This window comes from Gopherus evgoodei, chromosome 5 (genome assembly GCF_007399415.2).
Source record: "Gopherus evgoodei ecotype Sinaloan lineage chromosome 5, rGopEvg1_v1.p, whole genome shotgun sequence".
Classification (NCBI taxonomy): Eukaryota; Metazoa; Chordata; order Testudines; family Testudinidae; genus Gopherus; species Gopherus evgoodei.
The window spans coordinates 123,840,702-123,866,247 of NC_044326.1; the positions used below are offsets into that span (position 1 = coordinate 123,840,702).

Consider the following 25,546-nt stretch of genomic DNA (forward strand, 5'->3'; position numbering starts at 1 on the left):
TGCAAACAGAGTGAATTATTTATTCTCCACGACAATAAATAAGATGCAAAATAGTTCCTGTCTACATCCTGAACTGCTCTTTGTGCTCTTCTTAGGGTCTCTGCAGCTCAGAGTATGCTGGATGCAATTTGCCCAGCAGGATCTCTGACTTTTAGTCACTAAGCAAAGGAGAATTTAATCTTCCACTGGTCTCCTCTCCAGTTTCATAAAGATCCAGGCACAGCCCACAGCCTTACACCTAACCCTTCCCACTCAAATTGGGGCCAACAGAGGCTGGGGAGGAAATCTGCTCTCCCCAGGGATAGGACTGCTGTCACTCACTTCATTGCCATGCAGGTTAGGGACTACGCCTGATCTCCCCCCTTCCCAACCGCCTTCCCATCGGTGTACATCAGGAGTAACTCCATTGAGATGTGGCAGGAACAGGAAGGAATCTCACTGAGCTAAGTGAGAGCAGAATGGGGCCCAGGGAGAGGGAGAGGGAGAGGGACGGGGGCAGAAAGAGGCTCGTTCGGTTTCGCAGGTGCCATTGGCCCTTGCAGAGAGAAGGGCGGGTGCATGCCCGGCCCCATCTGTGGATCTATTGGGTAAGGGAGCTGCCAGCGTGACGGGGAGTCAGGTTTCCTCCTTTACTTGGGCAATTGCCACAAAACATTTCGAGAATTTCTCCGAGACGGCTGCGGAAGGAGGATCAGTCGGTCCGGGTGGCTTCGTTCGGTGCATTGAAAAGACAGGGCGAAACAGCCTTTGCACGCTTTTCCTTAACGCGGTCCCAGCCAGGTAAGAGAGGGGCTGAAATTATTCCTTCATCCTGGCTCTGAACCTCCCAGTTTCTCTGCTCTCTCTCTGTCGCTTCTTCTTCTTCGTCCTGCTGCCGCACCTACCCAGCCCAATCTGCCTGGCTCTGGGGTGCTCTCTGCTCGCTCAAGCTACGTTTTCATTGGCTTCGGAGAAAGGGAAAACGCCTCCGACTGCCATTGCATCAGACTTACCCCTCCAAGTGCGGGCGGTAACATGAGCCCTGCCTGTTAACACGGCACGGATTGCGGTGCGGACACTACATGCATGTAGCTGCGTCTCGCCCCCCTTCAGTGAGCGAAACAGACAGACCGATCGCGGTCGATCCTTAACTGCTTTTTTGTTCGCTTAAAAATAAATCGGGGAGTTCTCCTCCCCCGCCTTCTCTGTTGCGTGGGGAAACACTAAATAGCATCTTGTTGCTGCAGGGAGCGTGCATCGCGCACGCCGTGCGGAGTGTCTGGCCCTCGCTTTCCCAGCTGTGCCCGCCCCGGTCAGTGCATTGGGGTGCTGGAGGCACCGTGCCGCGGAGGGTTGCTGTTCTGGGAGCCGATCGCTTGGGGGTGCGGGGGGTGGGAGAGAGGAGGCGGGGAGAAAGGCGGGGTCCATTCATTACGTCGCTGGCTGCGGACACAAATAGCGCTGCTCTGCAGCACCAGTAGAGAGGCGGCGGCGGCGCGGTGTAGAACTCGGCCCGGAGAGTTCTAAATTCGGAGGGTGGGGGAGGGTTCCTTATATCTCGCCGCTGCTGTGCTGACCTAGACGATGGGAAGGGGGAGAAATAGCAGGATAGGGGCGTGTTCCCGCCTCCCTGCAGCAAGGCAGCTGGGTCGGGGGTGGGTCTGCTCCGTGTAGTGAGCACAGGCCTTGAAGCTGCCTGCTCTTCCCTGTAGGGTCTTGTCATTGGGGCTTGCGCGTTTGCCATCGTACAGCGGGTGACCAAAGTCTCCTACTCACAGCCCCCAGCTCTAAAAACAAATCAATCCACTATCCAGCCCCCAGGATTAGATTCCCACCCGCCTTGTTTATTTATGGTTTGCACTGTCAATCACAACTCTCTGTGGTTCCATTCCCCCCCCCCCTCCCCGCATAGCAATACCATTCTCCAGTCAGTGCAATGGAAGATTTGGAAAACGGTTTTGATAATGGACCAGCCGTAGCATAAAATCAACTCACTGCCCCTTAGCATTGATGCTGAAATAGAAGAATAATATTTGGTTTAGCCTCCAGCAAAGAGGTAGTGGTGATTTAACAAGGATGCACTATTGAGTCAGGGAAAGTAGATTGTAAATGCTGGTTCGTAACCTACATAGTTTCTGTGCCAGCAGGACTTGGCTGCTGCCCTGGGTGTCTGCCCCTAGATTAGAGGCTTGACAAAAGGTGATTACTGACAGTACTAGTGTAGAAAAGAGCCAAAGATCCACATCCTGCAAAAAAGTCTCAGTAACGGCACCAAAAAGGGGAAAAAAATGAACATTTAAAAAAAATAGTTTTTGACTTTTCTGGATTTGTAGTGGGGGAAAGGGAAATGAAACCTGCTTTTCTCTCATTTGTCTCCTTCCTTGCAGATAAGCATGCTGCATTGTAGGAAGAACAGTTACTTTTATTGCTGTAATTCTCACAGCTCTCCAATTTTATATAGTCATTTATGCTGGCTCCCTGGGTAATCACTGTTCTCCTGGAGCGTGGCATAGCCTCACTGTTTACTTATGCAACAGAACATCTTGTTTTAGGAGCAGCTCAGTTGTAATCCAGGATCCATTTCTCAGATTTGTAAAAGGATTTAGACTCAGGACATTAATTTCCACTGTAGCATTTAAATTAAAAAAAACACACAACTGTTCAGTTTGAAGGGTATAAAAATATAGATTTGAGTTAATAAAAGGCATTGTTTAAATAAGATGTTTCATGTTTCATTTAAGCTACCCTGAGAAACATCAGGTTTAGAAGCACAAGCATCTGAGACTCAAAATTAGGGCTTGTCTACACTTACTGGCAGATCGACGAGTGGTGATCAATGCTAAATCGACTGCAGATTGCTCTCCCGTCGACTGCTGTACTCCACCGGATTGAGGAGAGTAGGGGGTGTCGAAGGGAGAGCGTCATGTAGTGTGGACCCTGTAGTAAGTAAGTCCAGGCTACATTGATTTGAGTTACGCTATTCATGTAACTCAAATTGTGTAGCTTAAATCGAATTTCCTACGTAGTGCAGACAAGGCCTTAGTTTTCTTCTTTCCTCTTTCTGTGGGCCCAGCTGACGCCCTGCTATTCTATGGGGTGAGGAGAGCCCCACATACCCAAAAGACAAGAAAGAAGGCAGGGCTGTGTAAGGGAAGCATGTTGCAATTCCCCAAGGAGGTATTGCATTGAGAATCTCCCTCCCCCCAATTTACTGGAGAGCGTGGTGAATTCTTCATCATGGCAATGTTTAAATCAAGATCAGAAGTTTTCTAAAAGATCTGTTCTAGAAATTATTTTGGGCAAGTTCTATGGCCTGTGTTGTACAAGAGGGCAGATTGGCCTTGGAATCTATGAGTGTATGTTGGGAGCTCAAGCAAGAAGCTCCTTTCTCTACCCCCAGTGTTGAGCTGCGCCATTCCTCCCTGCCAGAATAAATGAGGTCCAAATAACCCCCTCCCACTGTAACCCTGAGAGAGAGAGTAAGGGGGAGGAAGAGAACCTGGCAGAGTTTCTCGTACGTTGTTTCACTGGGGACTTGTGGGCTGTCCTCTCTATGAACGCATGATCCAGAGGAGTCGGAGCCATTTGCATGCTTCCACGCCAGCTCTGGCCTCCTAGCCACCCCTCCTCGCTCACACTGAGTCTCCAGTGGTGCTCTCCTGTCAGGGAAACGTCAGCTTCCCCCAGGGCTGTCCTTAAAGAGGGAAAGGTTGGTTCCCTCACTGCACTGGGGGCTCAATGGAAAAGGTAAGGCCACCCCACTGGCTCTGCTAACTACCTGCGGAACTCCACAGAGATGGTGGGGGGCACAGTTGTATCTGTTCCCACTCCTGATCACTCCCCATCTCCATTTACCAATGTAGAGAGCGCTCCATGGGACCTGTGGGGACAAAGAGGGGAAGACTGCTGCGCTGACAGCTCCCCTTCCCCTTTCTCCATAGGATAAGAGAGCTGCATGTGAAGGGTCCTTAGGGCATGACCTAGTTCTCGGTTTGATTGTTCCATGGGGAAGATACTGCTCAAAACTAAGGCTCTGATCCTGCAAACACCTGTGCATCTGCTTAACTTTGAATATGTGAGTAGTTCCATTGACTTTAATTGGACTCTTCACGTGCTTAAACTGAAGCCTGTGAATTCTCACTTGGAAGATCAAGGCTATATGGAGTGCTTACGAATACTTGTTCTGGTTGTAATCAATAGCTTTGCTGAAATGCTCAAAACCACTCTGTCTAAAATAATTGCAGATTATTTGTACATGTGAAATAGGCTAGAAATGTTGGTCGTTTCTTTCTATGTAAAGATGTAAAGCTTCTTAAATTAATCTCTGCCTGTTATTTATTGTATAAGCAAGAGGATAAGAAGGTAATACACCTCTACCTTGATATAACGCCACTCGGTATAGCACGAATTTGGATATAACGTGGTAAAGCAGCGCTTGGGGGGAGGGGCAGGGCTGCGCACTCTGGTGGATCAAAGCAAGTTTGATATAACGTGGTTTCGCCTATAACGGGATAAGATTTTTTGGCTCCTGAGGACAGTGTTATATCGAGGTAGAGGTGTAGTTCATGCTTTTTTTTTGGTCTAGGAAAATGCAGATTTTTTTCACACAATATTTTATTCCTCTCTTATAAATATTAAATATAAAACAATTTCCTTTTGGTTGCTAGTTAGTCCTTATCACTGTTGTGGCTGTTGGCAAACACTCAAAGCAAGGTCACTTATCTTCTTTGTACATATTTATTTGTGCAGTCTCTTAACCCTTTGGGAACAGCAGATGTACGTACACACACTCTCTCTCTCTTCCACATTTCTTTGGGTAGCAGTCTGAAAAATTCCACTATTCCAAGAATAAAAGTCATCATGTGAAAGAGTCTTTGTACAGCTAGACCTATTGTGGAATTTTTATTTGATAGTATGTTCGTAAGATTACATTTGGTAACTACTTTCATAAACCCAAATGTGTACACTTTACCTGATCAATGTAGAGTTCCACTTAAAAAGAGTGGCTACCATCTGTAGCAATCTGAGGTGGGCTTTCACTTTAGATACATGAAGAATATCTTATTCTTGTCCAACCATCTTGTTTTTCGCAGCAGTCATGTATTGCCAAACGGCCTTGCTGTATTTTTACATACAAACAAACATGTCTTGTAAACAGTGACACTGCAGTCATATACTGTGCCAGAATAAAGCTTGAGTTCCTGTATCTTTTGTTTATCTCCTCCCCCCCCCCAGTTGTCAGTTTTTTATACAAATCTGGAAGAGGATTAGCTTTTGAGAGGTGAATTTGGTGGAAAATGAATGTTTAATGGTTACTTGAGCATTAGAATAGTGCTCTTATTCACGCTGCAGTATTGTGAGCTCTAAGTATAGCGAACACTTGTGTTCCTCTTGCATCAAATCCACACTTGGAAGTGAATCCCAAAGCCACTCCTGTATTTCAGTTTTCTCATGCTGTACAAAAGGATGTTAACATACTGAAAAGGTGAGTGAAGGTGACAAATGGAAAATAATAGTCCATCTGTGTGACCCAGGATATTACTGAAAGGATGGGATGGCATAGGGTTATATGGAGAAGAATAATAAACTTCAGATATTTGGACATCTGGCTTTAAAATATTGAAAGATCTATATTCTTTACAATCTCTAATCCAGCTACCCACTGAAACGACCATTTTAACCATTTTTACATGTTAGGCCAAAATCATCCATAATGCAACTCTGAATTGGCTTATTACAAATTACTTCACAGCATGTTTGACTTTCATCACTTACTTATACAAATGGTAAGAGTAAACATTCCTTTCATCAACCAAGAATTGTATTAAAGATAAGCTAAGCACAGCAAGGGAGGTTTCCCATCCAGCCTTCATTTCTTTGAGCTGTGAACAAGTTTAACGCACACAAGAAAGCACACGGTACAGCTATTTCCAACAAAATGCCTGCTTATTGAATTTCCTATGATTGTAGGTTTGGCAAGCGCAGAGTTTTGACTAGGACTTTTTTAAAAATAACCTTGCACATCTCCTTATACAGAAGTATTTCAAATGCTGTAGATAAAAAGGTGATCAGAATATACCTATAATTAGTGACATTACAGCACACTGTTGGCAACAGGCCAAACATATAGTATCTCTAATGTAACTCTGTGGATCCTTGTTCCTTGGCTGTTACTCAATGGAATCTACCTGGAGCCTGTCTGTTTTTAATCCCTTTATGTTAACTTATAAGTTAAATAAAGTGTTATGGGTAACAGATATATTTTAGCTGTCCTGTTTTCATTCATTTTATTATCTCTCAGAATCATAATTGGGGTATTTTATTTATTATTTTATTTATTCTGAGATAATGACTATTCTGTTTGATTTGGGAAGTGGTCTGGACACCAAGAGATACATGAAAACAGGTGAGAACTTTCTTTGTGTTATTTGAGGAATCTAATTTAAACGTCAAATAGCACAGAACTCCAGAGGGAATAATTATAAAGAGTGTACTTGGGCAAAGTTATCTATGAAAAGAGAGTGTGTGAGTTCATAGAAACACTTTAAAGAGGGCTCTTAAATGAATTAATACAAAACTGTAGCTCCCAGAAGAAGAGGGAGAGTTATGATTCAATTAACAATCTGTTCTGGAAAATATTGATCAGGCCCTGAAAAAAGTACATGATGTCCAGTTCTGGCAAATTTCATGTGCTGGCAACTAGATAAAAAAGTGGAACTCTGTATATTTCTATTTTGTGTCATTTTAGTCTAATATTCTTTACTTCCCTATAGAGCAACAATGCTAGCTTTTCAGCAGTTGCATGATCTGAGGTAATTTATAATATGCCCACTCTCATCATGTTACCGTGTGAGTTGTGGTGGTTTTCTCTGAGCAACCAAGCAATAAAGTCATTGCCACTAATGTTCATTTTATTACAGTTGGTGGTCAGCAGCAAATGATCAGCAGAAATGCCTCATCCAATGCCTTGTTTTGGTCTATTTGCAATACTATATATTTAAATCTCACCTGTGGGCTAGTCTGAGTAAGATTATTTCTCAGTGAATCCTGCAGATGGCTCTTTCCAGCTGCTTCTGGGCAATGCAGTCCACAATTAATGATCTCCGATGGTGAAAATGTTTCTTGGCTGGTATAACTTGAATTTCCCCTTTCTGTATTTCTTGTTTCCTGACCAGTTCTCTCATTGTCCTTGAAGACATTCCGGAAGCTGTATATTGATCTTTCATTTACTGCAAAGCTCTGTGGAATCAAGTTATGTCAACAGCTGCTTTAATTAATTTGGTTAGAAATGGAGGGTATCAAGTGAGAAGGAGAGCGCTGCTGACATCCCGCCTCTTGCAAGACGACAAACGGTTGACTGCCGTGTGCCAGAGCTCCACCACAGAACGCAGGGCTTCCCGCTTCGATCCAGACGGCAGTGGGCGTCCAGCCACATGGGACACTTTTGGTATCTGGGACAATCGCATTGATGAGCCCATACTCCTCCCACCCAGCATAAAATATGGGAAGCCGATTCCCAAAATCAGTCTGGCCAAGGTGGGCTGCGCAAGCCAGATTGGAAAACGGAAGGAAAATGAGGACCGGTTTGATTATGCTCAGCTGACAGATGGTGTCCTGTATTTTGCAGTGTATGATGGGCATGGCGGGGCTGCAGCAGCTGATTTCTGTGCTAAGTACATGGAAAAGTACATTCAGTACGTAAGCAAGAGTTTGATGCCTGGCATTTGGTTTATTATTTGCATTACTACTAGTGCCTACTAGGTTGGGGCCCCCTTGTCCAAGGCACTGTATGAACACGTAGTAAGACACAGTCCCTGCCCTGGAGAGCTTATGGTTCAAATGGACAAGACACAGAGAGCAGGAGAAGGTAAATATGATTATCCCTAGTTTAGAGCGAGAGGACTGCAGCAGAGAGAGACAAAGTGAGTTGCCCACCATCACATAGCGTAATTTTGATCATTGAAATATAAAACTTGGTGGCACTTCTATCTCACTGTTCACCTCTTGTTTCTGGAGTCGAGAAGGATTCCCCGGTGCCAGAACAGTGTCAGAGATTGGACGCTGCCATGATGAGCAATTCGTTTTTTACCCTTCTGAGGTATAGAAGAGTCAGGTCCTATGGGCACTCATAGCAATTAACAGAGGGTAGGTAGTGCTTCCCTCCTCTATTTGCCTATGGTGAAACTTCCCCTGTGCAAAAGGACAACGCAAGGCTTAAGTGGTCTTAGTCCTTACATGGATCCTTTGCACTGGGGAGGGTGGGATTTTACCCACCAGCCCCAGTCTAGTCAAACCCATTGAATTCACTGGGGAATTGAAGGTGCACGGCATCCTCCAGGATTGGGCCTGCCAAGAGCATGTGAGAGTTACAGGTTGTAATGCCTGCAGTACAGGTGCAAGGTGTACCACTTGCATCACTCCATTTGCGTAATTAAAGTGGCTTAAACGAAGGCTGCATACTTTCTGTATTAACCAGAATTACGCAACAATTAAAAATCACCAATACTGAAGGTCAAATTCCCTTTTATCAGAAGGACAGGGAAGAATGCTAATGGCTTCCTGTTACCTCAAGAGGATGATATAGCGTGATTCAACTTTTGTAGTGGGAAGACAAACCTGTGGAAACTGCTGTAGATGGAGAGGTATCTTTGTGGAAGAAGTTGAACCTGTCTTTATTTTGTTTCCAGAGAATTCCTTTCTCAGGAGAAGAATTTGGAAACTGTGTTGACCAAAGCTTTTCTAGAAATAGACAACGCATTTGCGAGGCATGCTCACTTATCTGTTGATGGTAGGTAGAATGACTGTATCTTACTTTGCAGTGGTGGGGGAAATGGTTTTAGAAATAGCTGCGGAGGTGTTTTGTATTAATAAAATATGTTGGATATTGAAAGCAATTTTATTTAACACAAGGATTTGCATTCAGAATTTCTTGCAAATGAAACAACTGGCATCAATCATGCTTGAGCACTTCAAAATGAAATGATATGAAAACCCTCTCTGAAATTTATCTGGGGAGCAGATATGAGTCAGAACTTTTGCCAAACATTCCACTGAGCTTTTATCCTGTCAAGTAGCTTATTTACCAAATGTACTATATGCTCCAATGGTTCATATTTGGTATATATTTAAACACCCTATGATGGGAAATTCACTGTCACCAGTTTTTTTTTTAAAAATGCTGTTAATTCTGTAGGTTTTAGAAGAAACTGTCTAAATGTTCCCTCTTGGCTCTGCTGTGGCAATTAAGTAACAAACTAGGTTCAGAGAGATTAATATGACAGATACTACTGCTATACAAATAAATAGATAATGTAGCGACGTTTGACAAAGAGAAGGGGACATAGTCAATAGGGAAAAGTATACCCCAGATTCTCAGCTATGTTAAGGAGCCTGCTGCATACCTCAGGACAGCTAGTGTATAAAGGTGGCATTAAGCAATTTTGATATTCCCCAAATCCTGGGCTGGCTATGTGGTGAGTTATTCTACTAGCATATGTGTATGCTGATTGCCAGTGACCCAAGGGGCTGTTAGAACATCTGGAGCTTGCAGGAGCACAGGGAAATTGGCTCTGAGAAGTGAGTGTCACCAGAGGGCTCTGTGACAATGGGGTGCTACTCCTGTGGTTGGCTCAGCCCATTTTACAGCCATGTTGCACTTAGGGTGACCAGACAGCAAGTGTGAAAAATCGGGACTGGGGTGGTGGGTAATAGGAGCCTATATAAGAAAAAGACTCCAAAATCAGGTCTGTCCCTATATAATCGGGACATCTGGTCAGCCTAGTTGCACTGCTGATCCCACTGACATTAAAAAATACCAGCACACGCTCTTGGTTTGCATTGAAACATTCCCCTTTGCTGTTTGCAAGCCAAACATTACTGTGTTGTCTAGTGTGTGAAAACTAGAAAGTGAAACTGACTGACCCAGTTTTTGTTCAAACTGAAGTACAAAAAGTAAACAGCATGAATGGATAAACAGACCCATTTAAAAAACAATAAGCTAAGGTGGTATTACTGATTTAAAAGTGATTTTTAACCTGCTTGAAGAAGCAATACAAAATAATTGGCATTACCCTTTTAGTAACCTCTGATTATTTGAACCTGACTTTGGGGAGTGAGATGAAGAATTAAGTCACATATTTTAATTGTGAAGTTAGAGTTTTTACCGAGGGGATCTGAAATGCAGCAGTAAGAATGAGTCTGCCTCATACCCACCTGAATGATCTAAAGTGCTTCCGTAGGAATGGCTTATCTTGAAGGCCCCTTGTTTTATTTGTCAAACTATGTTCCTAAAAGAGCCTGTTTAGAGTGACCCATTTCAATGGAAGTTTATTGTGTTCACAGCAGCTCTATGAGGAGAAAGACAGTATAATGAGAGAAAACAATGGTACTTAAAATATGATTTTGTTATGCTGAAAATAATTGCAACATTTAGTACTTATGTCTTATTGAACTAGCTAAAGAGACTCTAATTGACAGGCTGTGCAGTAAGGATGGGCTTTCAAAATGCTTTCTGGGATTTTACTTTGCAATTTTCACCATCTTTAACAGGAGCAGCATGGCTAAACCACTAGGCACTACTCTGAAAATGCCCCCATTAACTTATTAGGAACCTGATGCTAATGCTGGTAGACTTTGAGAACAGCTAAACAAATGCAGTTCCGAGACACTGGGTAAAATCTTTTCACTAATACAACTCAAGAGTATATGAAAATTAAGCAGAGGTATGTTAGTTTTCATGAGTAATTTCATAGAATCACTAAAATGCAGGGTTGAAGTTTAGCAGGTTGTAAAGTCCAGGCCCCTATGCTGAGGCAGAACCAAGTTAATCTAGACCATCTCTGGCAGGTGTTTGTCCAACTTGTTCTTAAAAACCTCCAATGATGAGGATTCCACAACAACTCTTGGAAGCCTATTCCAGAGCTTTAACTACCTTATAGTTAGAAGGTTTTTCCTAATATCTAACCTAAATCTCCTTTGCTGCAGATTAAGTCTGTTGCTTCTTGTCCTACTCTCAGTGGACATGGAACCCCTCTGTAGAGACAGTCATCAGGAAGTGGTATCCAGATGTGAAAGGGCCTCATTCTGCAGGGTGCTGAGTACCTCCTTTGAGGTGTTGACTGCCCTCAAATTGTTGTAGAAGCTAGTAGGAGCTAAAGGCCCTCAGCACTCTTTGCCAGGTGCTGAGTGGTCCCTGAAAGCAGGCCATAAAGGAGTGGAGTAATGGGATGTAAAGACATAGACAAATACAAGTTTATTAATGTAATTAACTCTTTGCATGTGTGGTGTTGAAAACTGTAAATATTTTTGAGATTGTTTGAAACGGTAAATAAAATTGAACTGTTTTTCTGATGAGGATACATGCAACTTAACTGCACTGTCGGGATAGTTGGTTAGCAAAGCTACAGATTATTTTTGGCTATTCTAGATGTGATAGAGTCAAGAGTGTCACCAAAGTCTCTTGGAAACAATGGTCCTGGAATACTGGCTGGTCAAGACGTGTAATGGCACCCAAGCCAGGTCTTCATATTTAAATCCTGCCTCATGCTGGGTATTGGAAGACAATAGTTCAATTAAATGTTTCTGATAGGTGACTCCATCTGTTGATTCCTTGGGCTGGTGGTCTGTACCTCTAATTTTTTTTTTTTAAAGTACAGTGGATTTTTAGGATGATGGAGTCCTTTAAAAAGATGATCTTCTTAATTATGGCAGAAATTGAACAGGTCTTACAATTCATGCATTCTTCAAGGAATTGTGGTAATTATTTTTAAATCACTCCTTCTGGTTCTAAAATATTTTAAAGAATATATAAAGTAATGCTTACATCAAGTTTCCAGTGTAAAAAAAGCTACACATTCAACACTATAGTGCTGTGTCTTCTGTGTAGCACATAGACTGATGGGTTTTATGGGCTCTTTAGGAAACACAGGATTTGCCATACTGGACTGTGGTCCATCTAGTCCAGTATCCTGTCTCTGACTGGGGCAGTACCAGATTTTTCAGAGGAAGGCGTAGAAACCTCACAGTCAGCACATGCAGGATAATCTGCCCTCCACATTAGGGCTCCGTCTAATCCCTAACAGAGTTTGGCTTAAACCCTGAAGGTTTAATATCTCTTTCAAAAATGTATGCTCGCATTAACTGTTATAACTGGAGGTTCTTACTGTCCATGTACATGTCCAGTCCCTTTTTGAATCTTGCGAAGATTTTGTTCTTTTTAAATTTCAGTTCAGAGCAAAGTGCAATTAATGCAACAAGCTCTTTCTCCCACTAATTTGGATCATGTTTCCTACAAGCATGTACAACTTCAAAGTTTGTTAAATTTCTGATCTAGATATCTTGACCTTTTTCTCCCCATATCAGTGGCCTAGAGCTGAATAAACATAAACTTTTTGAAGAACTGAAGCAGTACCAGTTACTTTCCTAATGATGGGGCTTTTTTTTTTCCTTTCTCTTTTGGCCTTGTTGCTTTGGGGATAAATTTAGGGTCCTGCAGCCTTCCCTGTCTCCACAGCTCCTCTCTCTACCTTGCATCCTCCCAGCTGGACTATTCTGCTGGCCCTGAAGGGAAGCTCTCCCATCCCCCAGCTGAGAGACCCTGATTTAGCATGTGAGGGAAGACCCTTCATGATGGATCATTTTTGCACATTCTCAACCTTATGGAGGACTAGTGCTGTACGTCCAAGGTTTCTTGATGAAAACACTGCCACCAACTCTCCTGATCTGGCCTAGGACAGCCATGTAAGGTGCCGCTATTGCTTCAGTTTATTGAAAGCCTAGTCCAATACACAGTGAAGACAATAGGAATTTTTCCATTGACTTCAGTGCTCATTGTATCAGACCCTAATCACACTGGCCATTCATATCCAGAATAGCCATGTTATTGAACAAGATTGGTTGTTAGTTGATGTATCTGTGTGTGTTGTTTGGGGCACTCTTGAAATCTTATTATGCTGCACAAATAGTGAAGGTCTTTTTCTATAAAGAGAATAAAATACCGAATTAATTTTTTTTAAAGCTACATTAAAAAACATGACTATTCTTTTACTATGTTAACCTGCAACACTGCGGAAAAGAGAGAGCTGCTGTACATATTATAGTCGTCAGCCTAAAAAGTCTGAGTCTTGGTAATGGTACTTGGTTATTATCTAATCAAGTTAGAAGACTCTTAATCTAAATATTTTCTTAAGTTTTTATCCACATTCCGTGTTCAGAGGGTCATGACGATCCATGAATCTATATCCAATGGTTATAAAGCTGTTTATTTTTAGCAGTCAGTTTCTTGGAACCTTTTTGTTTAGAAATGAAGATGGTAAACAGGTTGATCCATAGACTGTACTTGAAATGCTCTTTAGAATGTTTATCTTTGCCAAATATGAGCTGGCTAAACATTTTCCATTGATTTGTTTGGTCACCCAATACTATTACAAAAATACTTCGTGGCTTTTGTTTAGGCCGAAGCTACAACAGAGGTGACACACCACTGTAGTGAAAGTGTAAGGGGGAAAATCATTGTGAAAAGTGAACCTATTTGAGACCATGTATGTCTTTAGACAAGATTGAATCATGGTCAAATTGGTCATTATGCATTGTCATAAGACTTAACTATTTTGTCACACCACTCGTGAAAAGCAGAGCAGGCAAACCCAAAGTGAATATTTCCCCTTGCTTTGCAGCTCTTATTCTGTCATCCCCCGTGTTGCAGGTTTGTTTTGTCTGAACAAAATCCCTGGGTGAATTTCCTATTTGCCTCTGTGTACGTGTTATTTGTGGCAGAGACTGTACCTGGTCAGCAGCTCTAGAACTGGAGGCCCTGGACACTATATGCTGGGCTTCAGTGGAAAGAGAGATCTGCTTAATTTTGTCCCAGGTGAAGGAGTCCGGCGGTTCCTAGCCTGGACTACTGGAAGGTTCCCACATCCTCTTTGTCACATTAGTTGAGATGACATGCAGTAAAAATTGTCCAGTGAGTGTTAAGAACCTATTGAAAGATCTTAGTTTTATAGTGATATTATTAGGAAAAAGTGAAAACTTTTTTTACTTTTTTATTTTTTTAAACGTTAAAACCAATGTATGTGCTGATGCAGCATATCTTTAAAGTGCTAACAAATAAATTAGATGCAATAGTAGTAAAGCACTAGAAATTTGATACATTCATAATTCCTAGATTTTGGAACTGTGTTAGTGATCCAAATGAGTCTGAAGCCCCCTTTAATTTAATAAGGGCCTGATTCTTCCTCCCTTACTCACATTGAGTATTACCTTCATACGTGGTCTTGCTGAGAGCAGAATCAGGCCCAGCGAAGGGAGGATGAGTGGCACTTATATTTCCAAACAATGACGTTAAACTTTTGTTTGGTCTATAGGTATTTGTAAGGTGCCTGTTACTATGTACCTACTACAGCTTTGCCATACATATGTCTGGCTCTTCAGTAATATCCCTAGAATTGGTACTGAAGGTTGATTTGATTTTTTTTTTAAATACCCAAGAGTATTTGGGATGTGTGTGTTTGCTGTGCCTTAAAGAGTTGAGGCACATCCCCAAATATTTAAAGAGTCACAAGAGAAATTTGATAACTTGTGCAATAATTCTCATGTATGCCTTCTAGAATATAGCATTTAATACTTGGCATTACAGTTCCAAAAGCAAGGAGTGATATCAGAGACTAATGGCAACTCCTCATTAGTTTTTAATTTCTAAACAAAATACATTTAGCATGAATTAAAGGTAGTTCTATGTAGGCTTTTCATCTCACTTTGCTTTAACTGTCTGGTTAAAACAGGTATTTTACTGGCTTTGCTAAAATATCTGATTTCACTGCTAAATTTTAATGGCATATTTTTAAGCATGTTTCAGAGAGGGCCTGCAGCACACTAATTCTTGTGTGGCCTTCTAAAGTTGGAAATAAAATGCAAACATTTCCTTAAAAAAATTAAAAGCTACAGCCAGCTTAGTGGCTGGAAAAATCTGGTTTTGCTTCCTGTATGTGAGCCCCAAAATAATCAAAGATCTGATACAAATTACAGTGGAGTTGGTTGAGACGTATAATAATGGATACTTTGTTTGAGGACATAATTGGTAGAGCCTTATTGAACCAGGAGACTTCAGTGCAGTGGTAATACCTGTTTTAATAGTACTGACAGTCTAGTTTAGACTGTTTTATGGATTTGCTTTATTTTTTCATTTGTCAACTCACACTGTTTTCACTCTACAACAAGGCTCAATGCATCTTTAAACCTTGCCCACATGAAGAATTCCTCCCACGCACTTTACAAGTCTTAACTCCTTCAGAGTTGCTGAGCACCCACAGTTCCAGTGGATGTTGACTGGAGCTGCCAGTGGTCAATGCATCTGAAAATCATGCTCTGTAAATATGACACAGGCTGACTATGGAATGTGCTGAAATCTGCAACTCTCATTGACCACAATGAAAGTTAGTAGGTGCTTAGTATCCATCAGGACCAGACCCATAATGCATTAATTAAAGAAATTGGTTTGAGCCCTAATGGGGCAACTGGAGATTGCCCTGGCAGGGTAGAATCCCTGAGTCTCACAAAGATGGATTTGCCAGCTCCTTGTGACGCCCCCAGTCAATCAATCCGCAGATGCACAGTTAGAGTGTGAACAGGTGTGGGCAAGACTGAAGTCCATATTCTTTTAAGGAAAAGGAGTGGTTGCAGGAATATTTTATTTATTATTACTTTCTCATTTGGAAATAGAGGAATATAAATGGAGATTTGGATTTCTAACTTAAACCAACAAAATACCGGCTGTAGTTTTTAAAAACAGATTTTAAAAATTAACAGTTGAAAAGAAAAACCCAGAATATGGCCTGGTCCCAAGCTGGGCTTTGAACTGAATTCACATCTGCTGTAAATTCTAGGCTGTACCTCTTCCTGTCCATGCTTTCCTCTGCAGTAGCTCACCGCAGAAGCATGTGAAGCAGCTCTCTCTCTGTCATAGTTGCATACACTGTGTGCTCTAGCAATAAAGGAGGAGCCATTCTTTTAAAAAAAAAAAAGAAAGTAATTCTTTTAGCTTTGGGGATTTACTTCATTGCTAATGAAACAGCTGGTCTGTGCTCAAACTGGTGCAGTCACAATTCATATTAACTTACCGAAATGATTTTTCCCAAGGATGTTAAAGCAAATGAGTATTTGAAACCAGAATCCCTAAATATAATTGCATTAGTTAATCCATTCTAATAAAAAAAAACAACCCTGGGTAAAAGGCCACCACCAAGGCAGTTGGTGAACTGTGATTTAGTAGCATTCCCAGCTCCTTTGCACCAGTATGGATTACTACACAGGGTGCCAGGCAGGGCAGAATCAGGTCCGGAGCACATCTGGTCTCTAGTCAGTGGCCCTTCCAACAAATTGAGTGGCACTGGGGAGCTCAGAAGGGAGTCGTCTCTCACACAGCTAGGAAAATACTGGATGCAACATTGGCCTATTGGCAGAGAGAGGGAAATGGTCAGATCATAGCAATTCTGACAGGCCCTGGAGCCTGGGGCTAGGAAGGAGATATAAAATGTCTCTTCTTTCAAAGCATACACCAACTCTCATTAGCATTGCTGAATTACTCACGTGCATCTACAGGAGGAAAGCTCCGCAGTGGGATTTATCCTGAGTGTTTCCCATGTAAATTGCCCAAGTACATTCCAGTATCTAAAGCCAAGGTACTGGAATAGAAAATATACTTGCCACAGACCCAAAGAGCAGCCATCCCCTCTCCCCCCCAACACCTATTTATCACGTTTGCAATCTTTGCATGGAGCCATGTTGCACAAAACACCTTTACCTCCTACTCCCATGCATGTTTCCCCCCCCGTCCATTATTTTCATAGCTTTAGTTGCAATTTAAATCTAGTGACTGCGTAATTTAGACCACACATGTTTTTGACCATTGAAACCATTGTTCTGTTATAAATGCAGCAACACTGCTGGACAGTCTTAAATCTTCTCTCTTTTATGTGATGTTTGTAGCAACCCTGCTGAACGCTGGGACCACTGCAACAGTGGCCCTGCTGCGAGATGGTATTGAACTGGTTGTGGCCAGTGTTGGGGACAGTCGTGCACTATTGTGTCGAAAGGGAAAGGCCCTAAAACTCACCATTGATCATACTCCAGAAAGGAAGGACGAGAAGGAAAGGTACAGCTCAGTTATGCTAATAACATCACTTGGGACAGCCTTGGTCAAACTCTCTTGGCTAATTTTGTTCTGAGTAAAAGGGAATCAAAGTAAATAAATAGGACCAACTGGTGTAAATCATTGCAGCTCCTCTGAGGTCAGTGGCACTAGGTAGATTTACTGGGTCTGGGGATCTGGCCCATAGCACTTTACACCTTGAAACTCATCTTCACAACATTCCTCTCTATCTAGAGATGGGTGCAGAACTGAGGCTGGAAGGTTAAGTGACTTCTCCAAGGACATAGAGATAGAGCCAAAATTAGAACTCGTGCTCATGTTCCCTGCCCAGTACTCAGCCTCCTAAACCATATCCCCTCCTGAAGTCCTTCAGAATAGAAGTCTGTCCTCTGTGAATGTCTCTGGGTTGGGCCTCCATACCCTTCTCATCCCTCTGCATAGTATAATCCAAGCTAAAGACACAGGCAGGAATTTTTCACCTTTTATTGTTGGTCTGAGTTTTATTTCATATTTTCCTTCTTCTATTTTGTGTTTTGGACAGGATAAGGAAATGTGGTGGCTTTATAGCGTGGAACAGTGTGGGTCAGCCCCATGTGAATGGTAGACTTGCAATGACACGGAGTATAGGAGATTTGGATCTTAAAAACAGTGGAGTAACAGCAGAGCCAGAAACTAAAAGGGTTCAGGTAAGAGAGGATTAATAGGGGACATTGAACCTGAGCCTTTGGATCCTGTGGTGTGCACAGCATGCGTGTCTAGCAGTCAGAATGCCGTTAGGACCTTTAGTCTGACTGTGGGCCAAGTTCTGATCTCATTTATGCTGTAGTCAGTGGGGTCATTCCAGACTGACACTGCACAGCATCTAGCCCCAATAATAAATGTTGACATGAATAAATGTCGATTTTAAATAGCGTGGTTTAGTGTGTGTGTGTGGTGGGGGAGGGAATAAAAGCATGACTGCCATCTGTTAACTGTAATGAGTGTTGTGTTTTGTTGAAACTAGTTATATGCCGAAAGGAAAGTGTCACCTCAGCAATGGGGTTGACGCTGATTTTCACAGGTTGGTCCAGAATTTAAATAATTTTTAAAAATAGCAAATGTGTGTGTTTTGCACACCTCTGAGGGGGAAATACAGGAGATGTGTAAGTGACACATTTTATTGGGGCTCCACAGTTGTTCAGCATATGAGGAAAAATGAGTTAGCGTCTCAAAAATCAATTAAACATGGCTTTCTCAGTTTCTGCCCCTCGTTCCCCAACCACCACTTCCCACCCTTCTATCCTCACCTAAACTTAATCTTCTCAGTATCTCCTCCCTCACCTCCAAGTGGTAAGAGTCAGAAGCTGAGGGGGTCATATTCGAAGTGGACCCATATAGATGGTGTTCTTAGGGCAGTTGCCAGAGCGAGGGCAGAGCACACTTCCCTATTAGACCAGACTAGATTATCATAATGGTCCTTTCTTGCCTTAAAATCTGTAATAACTGAGGTTGTTCCTTGGTAACTGGGTAATACACCGAGCCGCCGGGCTTTTGGCCTCAGTATATTGAACCCAGGACAGAGTTCTTACAAGCATTGGAAGCACCCTCAAGTGATTTCCTCATGATGTTTGGAATATGGCTATCTTGACTGTTTTCTGTGCCAGGGCTTTAAAGCAATGTGATGACATAGTTAAGGTTGGTATCACCCGTGTAGAAAATGGAGGAACATGCAGCAACAAAAGGAAAAGTCTGTGGTAACAAAGAAAAAAAAGTAGAACTGTTCTGGCCTGCAATGATTTATTTATAAGATGATTTATATTGTGCTATCTAATTACAGTTGCATCATGCAAGCGATAGCTTCCTGGTCCTTACGACAGATGGCATTAACTTCATGGTGAACAGTCAAGAGATATGTGACTTTATTAACCAGTGCCACGATCCCCCGGAAGCAGCCCATGTTGTGATTGAGCAGGTATGTTTGACTTTGGGCTTAACTAGTGCTCTGTTGATGATGCAGGGACAATGCAGTTTAGCAGGGAATAGACTGTGTAATGCTGAATATGCTCAGACTGACACATCCGTTGCAATGTAAAGATGATATTATGGCAGCAAATTGGCACCAATTGAATTGAGGTTGAGTATTTAAGAAATGTGGTTTTTTTCCTCCCCAAACACAGGCTAAAGTTGTGGGTGACACCTGGGATTCCAGGCATTACTGCACCTGGGGGGTGGGAGCCCCTGGCAGAATTGCTTCAATGAATCTGCCAGGAGCTGGGAGGAGACAGGTGCTGGAGACAGAGGCTCTCTGGAGGCCTGGGGTCTCTTGGATCTGTGGGGCTGGATACTCACCTTCCTTTGTAAAACATTTCAATCTCACAGATAAATAGTACTTTATCATAATAATACTTATCTCTTCTAATGATTTATTTCTCTTCCCAGGCTATACAGTATGGTACTGAAGATAACAGCACTGCTGTCATAGTACCATTTGGAGCCTGGGGAAAATACAAAAACTCTGAGGTCAACTTCTCATTCAGTCGCAGCTTTGCCTCGAGCGGAAGGTGGGCATGAGGACCTGCTGGAATCAGATTTACTGTGCAGTAACCTGTATGTCGCATGCTACAGGAGAACACATCTTGCCCATTTATTTTTCTCCCACTATTGTACAAAATAGTAAGCTTACTGCTTTCTGGGTAACAAACCCTAATCATGCACATGTCTCATTTTAATTGATGTTTTCAGATTTTAGGCAGGTGTTCATTTTACTGACTTGTTTTGTTTCCAATCCCAGAAGATGATGGGTAGTCCTGTGCAGATGGACTAGGTGCAGGGCAGTAATCAATACATGTTTTGTTGTGACTGATTTATCCAGTTCTCTGTGAAAGATTGCTACGCTGGATAGACTGAGCCCTGTGCTCCCCCCGTGCACAAAACACCAGGGAGAGGAACAAACACGTAATCATGAGGAGACAAAAGGTGCCTGTTTTGTCTTCCACTGGGTCACAGCCACCAAAAAATCCTTCTGCGCTTCAGAAGCATGTGAAAAGTAGTGGCATGGCTAGAGAGGATTCAGGAAGAGGCTATTCTATGCAGCAAGCTCCTCTGACACAATAGTGTAAGTTTAGCCCCAAAGTCCTGTCTAAATTAATGCTGCTAAGCAGAACAATACCTTGACCTCTAAGCTCTGCAAGTCGAAGTATGTGCAGGCCAGGAGCCAAACATGCGTGGCAGCCAAGGCAGATATGCTGCCACTGGGGGCAGAGGAGATTCCCTACAATAGCCTGGAGTTTGTGAGGTCTCTGCTGTCCTAGGTCTCTGGCCAATGTGGGATTTGGAGGCCACATTGCAGTCCTCTTTGTAAACCCCTGGCACAGTTTCACTGAGAGGGACATGAAGCTGGTCTACAGGGTTGCAAAAGGCTGCGTATTTTTCAAATGAAGGGGCACTGTGAATTTGAATTCCATTTCTTAATGATTTAATTTCTAACTATTCCATTTTCTAGTTGAGCTCCCTGGAAACAGCGCAACAGGAATGTTTTAATTCTTTTAAAAAATGAGAAAGGGCTTTTGTGCTCTCCAGAAAAGCCAGTTGCTAGTTGACTGCGTACAGGATGCCATCAAGTGCACAAAGTAAACTGGAAAAAGGGGAGTGTCATGGGGCACAACACTCACCACTGAACTGGTACCTCCTCCTGGTCGCTCTGGGGATTAGCTCAAGGATGACATCCCCCGTCCATGGTTTGCACCCCGTCACTCTGTCTCACTTCTGCTGGCAGTCTTTCCAGGAACTGCCACATCCTCTTCAGCTGCCCTCCAGCCATGTCACTGCCTGTGTTTTCCTCTTCCAGGAGCTAGTACCTTGCAGTCTATTCGTCCACCCATTTCCATCAGTGGCAAATGTGGGGACCCAGACCCATCTACTATTCCAGGTCCCAACCCAGGGACCCTGTAGTTGGCAGCCACATGCTGCCTCCCCTGACTGTTCAGCACATTTCCCTGGGCCACTTCCTTGTTCACCTTTACTTCAGGGCCCCTGCTGCTCAGTCCCTGCAGACAGCTAGGTGCTCTCTCACTCCGGTCCCTGCCAGCAGCTGCCCTGACCATGGTGCTAACGCCTCTTTTAGCTGCTAGGAACCCAGTCCTTACCCCTGGAGCTCCAGGCCATGACTGCCCAAATCTGACCCCCAGCTTCTTTTACATGCAACCCCTGTCAGACTGGTTGCAGTCTGTACAGCCATTCGAGGCCGCTCGGAGGCCTCCCCTCCACTGCTCCCTCCTGGGGTTAACCCCTTTCATGGCAGTGTGAGATAGACACCCCACCACAAGAAGAAATACACTTTTTTTATTTTTAACTAATTTTTTAGCTTTTTTTAGCCTTGGGCATTGCTTGTAGTTGCAGCACCTGCCAGATTTTCAGACAGAAATATTATTTATTTATTGCAAGTTGACAGCATCTCTTTCTTTTTTCCTCTTCCATTTTTTTTTTTAATGTGGAAGGGGGAATATGGGAGTCAGTGTCAAAGTAGGCACACAGGGCCAGATTCTGTTGACTTCTGTGAAAGGCCCCAATTCAGGCCAGCTAAAGATCTGTCCGAGAGCACCTAGTTCTGTTCTCACTTACTCCATGGTAAATCAGCTGCACAACTCTCCTGACATCAACAGAGTTACACTAGTTAGACACCAGTGTAAGTAAAGTCAGGAAGAGTGAAATTGGAGTTGAGTTCTCATTAGTTTTGCCATCATATTTTTCATACTGGACCTGTTTCTGGCAAGAAAGATTTTAAAATGAAATAAATCACCTGAGGGAAAATTCTGCTGAGCTGCCTGGTCAAACACTTATTACAGTGTGAATCTTAAACCTCTGTTACTTTAACCCTTCCTGTGCCCAGGCTCAAACTTGTACAGCCATTCCAGATGTTTCTGTTTGCATATATTTAAAGATGCATGAGTATCATTTAGGCAACTATGCTTAATATTGTACTGAAGTGCTTTGCATACAGATAGTGTCCTGCTTGTCTCATTATGCAGTGTATTATATGGTGTAAATAATATTTATATTGCTTTTATAAGTAAAGAGTTTGTGAAACAATATTTGTAAATATATATATATATGCATATAATATCCAATGCTATTGCATAGCTCACTGGAATGGGTGTATATTAGTGTTTTACAATTATAATCCCTCCCTTCCCCCAGCTCCCATTGCTGAGGGTTTGGAGTAAGATTTTTGCTTTGGGTTGCGGGTTTGTGTCCGAAGTCCTGGGCCCAGCCCTGCTTCCCCTGAGTTGCCAGTAGTGGGAGTAAGAACAGGTTCTCAGTCTGGAACAAATTGATTCCCCAATAAACGTGGGTTGGGTCTGTATTTGATGTTGACAAAACACTTCTTCCCTTGAGCATTTAGAGTGAACTGGCCGCGCTGAAGTCAGTGGGAGTTTTGTCATTGCCTTCAGTGGGGCTGTCTTTCCATTCTGTGTCTCTTTGTGCACTTCTGGGACTCAACGGTTTATTTCAGAACTTTAAATGTGTAGGCCTGAGAGCAAGGCTTTCGAAGTGGCTATTGCATGTATAGAGAAACTAACCACAGGACTCCTGCTGAAGACGTTTGTTGAGTATACTAGATCCATAATACACAGATAGGCCACATCTTTCTATGGGTGCTACAATAGCCTCCACTCACAGTGTACGTTCTGAGTGCTGCTTTGTGAATGCATGCCACTGATAATAAAGTGAGAAGAGAAGAAAGTGCTGCAGTGTGCAGTACTACTAGCCTTTCTCCTGCGACAACTGCAGCCTTGGTAACGATACAAATCTGATGATTTCCACTTAATCCCTAGTGAATGTTTAACCACATGACAGAACCATCCTTGCCTTGGTACAAGTAGCAGTTTGTTTTCAGGAGAGGCATGGGAGTGGAGTAGCTGGGGTGGTGGCGCAGGCAACAAATGAGAGATGTGCATTAGCAGAACTGTTTGGGAAGAGTTTTGCAGAAGGTCCATTGACATTTTGCCTCACTCCAGCTGGAGTCCCTCCCTTTCGTGTGGTCCATTTCCCATGTATCCAGTCTGAAGGCACCTTAGACGTAGGCTTTTAGTAGCAGATGTTTGATTTATTTAGTTCCGGTTTTTGTTAGGTTTCTAATGTGCTCAAATTGGAGTAGTGTTTGCCACTTTCTGAGCTGAACCCGTCTATCGAATGGCTGGTGAGTTATGAATAATACCGTACCTGGAGCGTCTGTGCGACAGTTAATAGGCGAGTAACTCAAAGAGTAGCTTGAAGATGGGGTTTAAGTATGACCCCTAACAATGTTTCAAGTGGAATGTGAGTTTAGGTTCCTTAGGGTTTTGCTACATCATTATCCTATAGCCTGTCACCTAGTTTTTTAGTGAATTGGAGATTGTTGAGTCTGTTGTCAGGCTGTCCTCTCAGAGAAAGAATTAATAATTTCTTACCATGTTAGGAAGGAAATAGCCAAGAAGGGGATATGAAAAAGCTCTACAGAATGTGTGGTGTAGAGGCGCTTAGAGCCTGTCAGAGGGAAGGAAGACGTGCATTCTGATAGTGTATAGGGATCAAATTAACAGTCTCCTTCTAGCTTTTAGCCAGCTATCTGCTTATGTGGAATATCAAGGTGTCCAAGTCAAACTCAGGTGTTTCTCTACATCCAAGACGCGTTTTAAAACAATACATTCTAGTCTGTCAGCCTCCTGCTGTCTCTGGCAGCTCCTAACACGTACACAGAGAAACTGGTCTTAAGCCCTCAGGGACCAGCAAAAATCTGTGGCCTAATAGAAGAGATCTTTTAAAATGTAGGAACAAAATTGGTCTGAAAAATCTGTGCCACTGTAGTTACAGTGGCCTTTTATAACAGCAGTTGCCTATTGTAAGAGGCTTTTAGTGCAGCACTAACTATATATACGCAATCGTTTTGTGAACTGAATTAAATGGAATCTCTGTTTTTTTTACCTCATATGCATCTATTATATCAATGGACAGGAGGTTGCTTTTGTATGACAAGCTAAACTGTATCTTGGAGGTGAACAGCAAAGCAGAGGATTGTTTTGCTCTTCACTGGTTGTCCGGGCCCAATTTTGATGCAGGTATGCATGTTAAATAGGGCTGAAAGCAATTTCAGTGGAATAGGGTACTACTCCTTGCGACTAAGTGTATCACAATCTAGCCCTTAGGATGCAGAAAGACTGTTTCAGTATTTTAAAAACTATACACATAGCAATTTATTTTTACTATGAAGATTAGGAGAGTTCCGTTTGCCTCACTCTTCTCTCTTTGCTGGATGACCTTGGCAAGATCTTTGGAGAAGCTGAGTAGTGAAGTCACAAGAGTAATCCAAGCTACTGTTCTTTCTCCTCCAACTAAGTGGAGAATGAAATGCTGATTCTTAGCTAGGGATGTGGTGAATTCTCCCTCACTTGCAGTATTTAAATCATGTCTGAGGATCTTTCTAAAAGAGAATGCTCTGGCTCACACAGAAGTTATGAGCTTGATGCAGAGGTTGGGTGAAGTTCCATGGCCTGTGAAATACAGGTCGGACTAGTTGATCGTAACGATCCCTTCTGACCTTAAAATGTATGAATCTGTGAATAATCATGGAGTCAAATTTGTGGTCAAAGTAATGGTGGTGGGGGAAACAAAGTACTGAGGTTGCTGCTTATTATGTGTTTGGGGAAAATGAATTCTGGATGAAATCCTAGCCCTACTGAAATCAATGGCAAAACTCCCACTCACTTCAGTAGGGTCAGGATTCCACCCTCTGTCTTTCGGTAGATGGAAAGCTATAATTAAAGGCTTTTGACTTTTCCAGTTAATACAGAACTAGAAAACAATTTATATCAATGAAATGGAATAATGAAGATTAGTTCTTCATCTTTGACAAACTGTCACCGATAGTTAGATAAATAGGTCATTTATCCAACTAGCTGAATGTACTGTATATCCACTGTACAAGTGTGTTCCTTGCTGCTGAAGCTGCTATGCCTCAGCACAGAGGCAGCTACAAGGTTTCCTCTTTACCTTATGTTTTCAGTGTGGCAACTTTGCATGTCATGACTCTATAAATGCAAAAGTACAATTGTGTAAACTTGTTACATAGTTTACCTTGGGGCTACTTAGATTTTCCATGGTTCGATGTACATATTTGGTGTAATCAAAATCCATAATTCATCTACTACTTAATTTGAAATGAATGTTCTGTTTTTTAACGTGTTTTTAACGAAGTAGCCGTACAATGTGAACGGGCTAAATATGAATGCTTAAAGGATCTTTTAATAAAGTTTTTGCGTCAAGAGCTGTCTATTTTTTCTTTCCCCAACATTTTGTGATCATGGGTGTGGTATTCACATTTTTACTGTTCTCCCTGGTCTTTCCTTGACGTCTCTCCATCAGCTGTGTTGGTGACAACAAGAAAGCGTGGGTTTTACTTTTGTC

At 42.6% G+C, this 25,546-nt stretch overlaps 1 protein-coding gene across 3 annotated transcripts; it reads left to right on the forward strand.

Annotated features, from left to right (window-relative positions):
• Nucleotides 1-567: 567 nt before the first annotated feature.
• On the forward strand, nt 568-25,404 carry PPM1K (protein phosphatase, Mg2+/Mn2+ dependent 1K). Of its 3 annotated transcripts, XM_030564864.1 has the most exons (9): nt 568-780; nt 3,921-4,054; nt 7,155-7,673; nt 8,667-8,767; nt 11,629-11,733; nt 16,963-17,128; nt 17,667-17,811; nt 18,942-19,076; nt 19,544-25,404. In XM_030564864.1, exons 3-9 carry the CDS (start codon nt 7,234-7,236, stop codon nt 19,673-19,675), a joined length of 1,224 nt encoding a protein of 407 aa, XP_030420724.1. In that variant the 5' UTR covers nt 568-780; nt 3,921-4,054; nt 7,155-7,233; the 3' UTR covers nt 19,676-25,404. The 3 variants fall into 3 exon arrangements, with proteins under 3 accessions (XP_030420724.1, XP_030420723.1, XP_030420725.1); XM_030564863.1 differs by lacking the exon at nt 3,921-4,054; XM_030564865.1 differs by lacking the exons at nt 3,921-4,054; nt 11,629-11,733 and having other exon boundaries at nt 579-780.
• The last annotated feature ends 142 nt before the right edge of the window (nt 25,405-25,546 follow it).

Coding starts and splice junctions, on each gene's coding strand:
- PPM1K (XM_030564864.1), top strand. CDS start 7,234: ATGTCAACAGCTGCTTTAATTAATTTGGTTAGAAATGGAGGGTATCAA. Junction 11,734..16,962: donor GCATTCTTCAAGGAATTGTG/GTAATTATTTTT, acceptor TGATGTTTGTAG/CAACCCTGCTGAACGCTGGG. Junction 19,077..19,543: donor CCCATGTTGTGATTGAGCAG/GTATGTTTGACT, acceptor TTCTCTTCCCAG/GCTATACAGTATGGTACTGA.